Source organism: Oncorhynchus keta, chromosome 31, assembly GCF_023373465.1.
Source record: "Oncorhynchus keta strain PuntledgeMale-10-30-2019 chromosome 31, Oket_V2, whole genome shotgun sequence".
NCBI lineage: Eukaryota > Metazoa > Chordata > Actinopteri > Salmoniformes > Salmonidae > Oncorhynchus > Oncorhynchus keta.
Genome location: NC_068451.1, coordinates 26,699,078 through 26,705,077, shown reverse-complemented (window position 1 = coordinate 26,705,077; position 6,000 = coordinate 26,699,078). Strand labels below are relative to the sequence as shown.

The window sequence follows — 6,000 nt, the reverse complement described above, 5'->3', positions numbered from 1 at the left end:
CTTCCCTGAACACAACTAACTTATAACTAAATAACTGTCATCTTCACATTACATCAGTACTACAACTACCGTCATCATTACTACTATTACTACCACCACTACTTTTTGGAATGATAAACAACAATAATAATGGTAATAATAGTAATAACAATAATAGCAATAACAATAATACTCATAATAAGTAAGTATTTACTATGCAGATGTTATTATTCTGTGTCCCTCAGGCTATTGCAGGAAAATACATATTTGGCTGCAAGAGGAGCCATTGCTCCTTCGCCCATGAGTATTCTTAGTTTTTCCTCTGGGTTCAATAACTTCAAATTTGGAATAAATGTAGTCATTTCTGTGAATAATGAATCTCTTGGTGCAGAATATTTCTCCCAGTAAAGGAGAAAATGCATCTCTGTCTCTACCTCCCCTGTTGTGCAGTGACCAGAAACACGCTCCTCTTTTGGTAGCCATGTCTTTTTATGTCTGCCGGTTTTTATTGCCAATCGGTGGTCACCCAGCCTGTACTTGGTAAGGATCTGTCTCTGCTTCGTATCTCTGACAGAGTAGAGATAATCCGCCAATTCATATTCTCTGTTTAGGGTCAGATAGGAATTTAGTCGGCTTTGGGATTTTGTTTCGTTTTTACAATGTTGTAAATATAAGTCCTTTGATTGGTTCATGATTTTGTTTATTGGAATTCTTTCTTTTGACACACACACCATCTGAATGAGAGGGATCGTTTCTGGGCTCAGCTTGGTTGGTGAGGTCCAACACCAGCTGACTGAGAGGGATCGTTTCTGGGCTCAGCTTGGTTGGTGAGGTCCAACACCAGCTGACTGAGAGGGATCGTTTCTGGGCTCAGCTTGGTTGGTGAGGTCCAACACCAGCTGACTGAGAGGAATCGTTTCTGGGCTCAGCTCTTGGGTTTGAAGTGTTTTAAATTGCAGACTTAAATTTGGACTTTTTTTAAAAATGCTCTTTTCTGTATTTTCATTACCAATGGAAAGCGACCCAGTTCTGCCCGTCATGCATTAGTTGGTGTATTTCTCTGGACTTGTAGGATTTTCTGACAGAATTCTACATGTAGAATTCTACATGTAGTCCAGTTTATTGAGTGGCCCCCAAACCTCACTTCTGTAAAGAGCTATTGGTAGCATTACACTGTCAAATATTTTGGTCCAAATTTTAATTGGGATGTTGATTTTAAATAATTACATTTTTATTGCATACATTGCTCTGCGGGCTTTTTCTTTGAGTGCATTCACTACCATATTAAAACTTCCCGATGCAGATATGGTCTGTCCAAGGTATGTGTAATTTTTAGTATGTTCAGTTATGGTGTTGTTCAGGGTGAATTTATATTTGTGTTTCTGACATCTGTTTTTTGGCGGGAAATTGTGATTTTCATTTTTTTTTATTTACTGCCAGGGCCCAATTATGGCAATTTTGCTGTAGAATATTAATGTTCTGTTGAATACCTTCTTTGGTTGGTGATAGAAGTACCAAGTCATCAGCATATAGCAGGTATTTCACCTCTGTGTCAAATAGTGTGAGTCGTGGCGCTGGAGAATGGTCCATGTCTGCTAATTCATTGATATATGTCAAGGTCGTCGTAGTGAGGAGACCAAAGCGCAGCGTGGTGTGAATACATACTTTTAATGAATGACGAAAAAACACGAAGTACACTAAACAAACAAACAAAATAACAAAACGAACGTGACCGCTATCGAAACTGAGTGCTAACATGCAACATCACATAGACAATAACCCACGAACCACAATACAAAACAGGCTACCTAAATATGGTTCCCAATCAGAGACAACGACAAACACCTGCCACTGATTGAGAACCATATCAAGCAAAAAAACATAGAAACAGACTAACTAGACATGCAACATAGAATGCCCACTCATATCACACCCTGACCAAACAAAACATAGAAACAAACAACTCAAATAATGGTCAGAGTGTGACAGTACCCCCCCCACCCCCCACCCCACCCACCCTATGGTGCGGACTCCGGCCACAAAACCTAAACCTATAGGGGAGGGTCTGGGTGGGCATCTGGCCGCGGTGGCGGGTCTGGTGCGGGACGTGGACCCCACTCCACCATAGTCATTTCCCTCTTCAAGGGCCTTTTAGAGTGGCGACCCTCGCCTCCGACCTAATTAAAGGCTCCACTGGACTGAGGGGCAGCTCCGGACTGAGGGGCAGCTCCGGACTGGCTGACGGCTCTGGCAGCTCCTGGCTGGCTGATGGCTCTGGTAGGTCCTGGCTGACTGACGTCTCAGGACAGACTGGCGTCTCTGACGGCTCATGACAGACTGGCGGCACTGACAGCTCAGGACAGACTGGCGTCTCTGACGGCTCAGGACAGACGGGAGACTCAAGCAGTTCAGGACAGACGGGAGACTCTAGCAGCTCAGGACAGACGGGAGACTCTGGCAGCTCAGGACAGACGGGAGACTCTGGCGGCTCAGGACAGACGGGAGACCCTAGCAGCGCAGTGCAGGAGGAAGGCTCTGGCAGCACTGGGCAGGCAGGAGAACCTGTAGGGATGAGACGGAGAGACAGCCTGGTGCGGGGGGCTGCCACCGGAGGGCTGGCGAGTGGAGGTGGCACTGGATAGACCGGACCGTGCAGGCGCACTGGAGCTCTTGAGCACCGAGCCTGCCCAACCATACCTGGTTGAATGCTCCCGGTAGCCAGGCCAGTGCGGCGAGGTGGAATAGCCCGCACTGGGCTGTGCTGGCGAACCGGGGACACCATGCGCAAGACTGGTGCCATGTACGCCGGCCCGAGGAGACGCACTGGAGACCAGATGCGTAGAGCTTGCTTCATGTCACCTGGCTTGATGCCCACTCTAGCCCGGCCGATACGAGGAGCTGGAATGTACCGTACCGGGCTATGCACACGCGCTGGGGAGATTGTGCACTCCACCGCATAACACGGTGCCTGCCCGGTCCCTCTCTCTCTCCGGTAAGCACAGGAAGTTGGCGCAGGTCTCCTACCTGGCTTCACCACACTCCCCGTGTGCCTCCCCCCAATACATTTTGGGGCTGCCTCTCGGGCTTCTAGCCACGTTGCCATGCTGTCTCCTCATACCGGCGCCTCTCTGCTTTCGCTGCCTCCAACTCTGCTTTAGGGCGGCGATATTCCCCTGTGTGCCCAGGGTCCTTCGCCGTCCAGAGTCTCCTCCCAAGTCCACGAGTCCTGCGTTTCTTTGCCGCTGCTGCTGCTGGCCGTTACCACGCTGCTTGGTCCATTGTTGGTGGGTTATTCTGTTACAATCGTCGTAGTGAGGAGACCAAAGCGCAGCGTGGTGTGAATACATACTTTTAATGAATGACAAAAAAACACGAAGTACACTAAACAAAAAAACAAAATAACAAAACGAACGTGACCGCTATCGAAACTGAGTGCTAACATGCAAAATCACATAGACAATAACCCACGAACCACAATACAAAACAGGCTACCTACATATGGTTCCCAATCAGAGACAACGACAAACACCTGCCACTGATTGAGAACCATATCAGGCCAAAACATAGAATGCCCACTCATATCACACCCTGACCAAACAAAACATAGAAACAAACAACTCAAATAATCGTCAGAGTGTGACAATATAAATGTTGAAAAGATTTGGACTCAAACTGCAGCCTTGTCTCACACCTCAACGTTGTGAAAGGAATTCTGTTTTTTGTTTTCTATTGCACACTTTTCTGTGTACTTACATTTTATTAAGTCATACACCTTACCACCAAGCCCACTTTGGAGAATTTTGTACAATAGTCCTTTGTGCCAAATAGAAGCAAATAGAAAGCCTCTTTTTGTTGGTGGACGTGTTTGTTAATTAGTGTGTGGTCAGAAAGCCAATTTGACATTTACTCATTACATTTATTTTCTTGAAGAAAGGTTTGAATTATTGAATTCAATTCAAAATCTCTCTCTCTCAGTCCCTCTCTCTCTCAGTCCCTCTCTCTCTGTCCCTCTCTCTCTCTCTGTCCCTCTCTCTCTCTCTCTGTCCCTCTCACTCTGTCCCTCTCTCTCTCTCTCTCTCTGCCTCTTTCTCTCTCTCGTCCTCTCTCTCTGCCCCTCTCTATCCCTCTCTGCCCCTCTCTGTCCCTCTCTGTCCCTCTCTCTCTCTCTGCCCCTCTCTGTCCCTCTCAGTCCCTCTCTCTCTCAGTCCCTCTCTCTCTCAGTCCCTCTCTCTCTCTGTCCCTCTCTCTCTCTCTCAGTCCCTCTCTCTCTCAGTCCCTCTCTCTCTCTGTCCCTCTCACTCTGTCCCTCTCTCTGTCCCTCTCTCTCTCTCTCTCTCTGTCCCTCTCTCTCTGTCCTCTCTCTCTCTGCCCCTCTGTCCCTCTCTCTCTGTCCTCTCTCTCTCTGCCCCTCTCTCAAGCACTTTCTCTCTCTCTCTCTCTGCCCCTCTCTGTCCCTCTCTGTCTCTCTCTCTCTTTATCTCAGTCCCTCGCTCTATGCTGATCCAGACTTTGGAATTCAATGTTGCCATGGTAACAATGTTGAGTGCACCCTCTCTACTCTCCCCCTTTCTCGCTCGTCTATTCAGACCAGATCTGTTATTTCTAGCTCTATATTCAGATGCACCATTTGTATTCTATTCTGTGTTATACTGGTATGAGAGTGGAATTGATTGGTTATAGTTTTCTGTTATTTGTGTTTTTAGAACGTGACTTTATAACGTGACTTGTTAAAAGTCTGAACTTTCAGAATTGATCACTGTTTTTAGATAAACATGCCTCATAACTGCACAGCAGTAAACAACTCATGTTATCATTCTCCTTCTTCTTCTTGTCTTTCTTTGGCAGTAGCCCAACTATCATGTCCTCCTCAGTGACTGCTTCCTGTGAATAAGAGGACCAGAGCGAGAGCGTCCAATCACAATCAAGAGCCTCCACCAGCACATCTTTCCAGTGAGAAAGAGATAGAGGCCAAAGAGAGAGAGAGAGAAAACGAGTGCAGGAAGGAGAGGGGGAGAGAGTGAGAACAGTCGATGGATGCTGTCCGGATTGAGGGGACAGCGCATTCTTCATTAACGAGGAAAAGAAAGATTTCAAAATGGAGTCGAAGGATAGAAACTCGGCGGCAGGTAAGTCTTACCTCAGCTGATGTAAATGTACACCTTGGTAACGCAATGGGGTCCCACTTTACATCAAGTGGCACTATAATCAATGTATTTACGTGGTTATTACATAGGCAGGTACAGTGTGATTACACTGCAGGTACACATTGTTAATAGTACTTTGCACAATTTCAAAGATTTGCAAATGAAGTCACAATGGAGGTACATGTGTCATCTAGAACAGCAGGTATGGCCTAGGGTGAGATGAAGCCAAATAAAATTAAACTGTTCAGATGTTATCGCAGGTGTAGCGAAATGCTTTTGTCCCTAGCTCCAACAGTGCAGTAATACCTAACAATACGAAACAATACAGACAAATATCATAAATATAAAGAAAGGAATGAAGAAATATGGGAATATTAGAACGAGCAATGTCAGAGTCCGGAATATAAATCTATATGTATATGATGGTGTGTATAGACATTATAGACAGTATATGAATAGAAAAGGTGTGTACAGCAGTAGTTGTATAGGATGAGCCTTGACTAGAATACAGAATGTACGTATGAAGTGGGTAAAACAGTATGTTAACATGATTAATGTGACCAGTGTTCCATGACTCTGTACAAAGGGCAGCAGGGTAGAGTACCGGGTGGTAGCGGCCAGTAACAGTGACTAAGTTCAGGGCAGGGTGCTGGGCAGAGGCCTACGTAAGCATCATGTAAAGGCACAGGTTTTAGCACCACTTCAAGGGGACCAGAGGGGTATACTATGGTGGTGGTGGAGGTAAGAAGAGGATAGGAACACTGATACTGTATAGGATTGATTGTATAAGCCTAAATGGTTGGTTGATTGTTTCATTGATTGATTGATTGAGTTGCGACAATGAAGATTTCCCGTTGAGTCTTGCTTTGTTCCTGCA

General features: G+C 45.9%; 1 protein-coding gene across 2 annotated transcripts in view; it reads left to right on the top strand.

Annotated features, from left to right (window-relative positions):
• Positions 1-6,000, top strand: part of LOC118361861 (voltage-dependent calcium channel gamma-4 subunit-like) — a 49,138-nt gene that overhangs the window by 27,484 nt on the left and 15,654 nt on the right. Inside the window, exon 2 of one of the 2 annotated variants that reach the window (XM_052490085.1) lies at positions 4,828-5,105. In XM_052490085.1, the coding sequence (XP_052346045.1) occupies positions 5,075-5,105 (31 nt within the window). In that variant the 5' untranslated portion in view covers positions 4,828-5,074. Of the gene's footprint in view, positions 1-4,824; positions 5,106-6,000 lie in introns of both variants that reach the window. The other variant, XM_052490084.1, reaches the window with a different exon arrangement.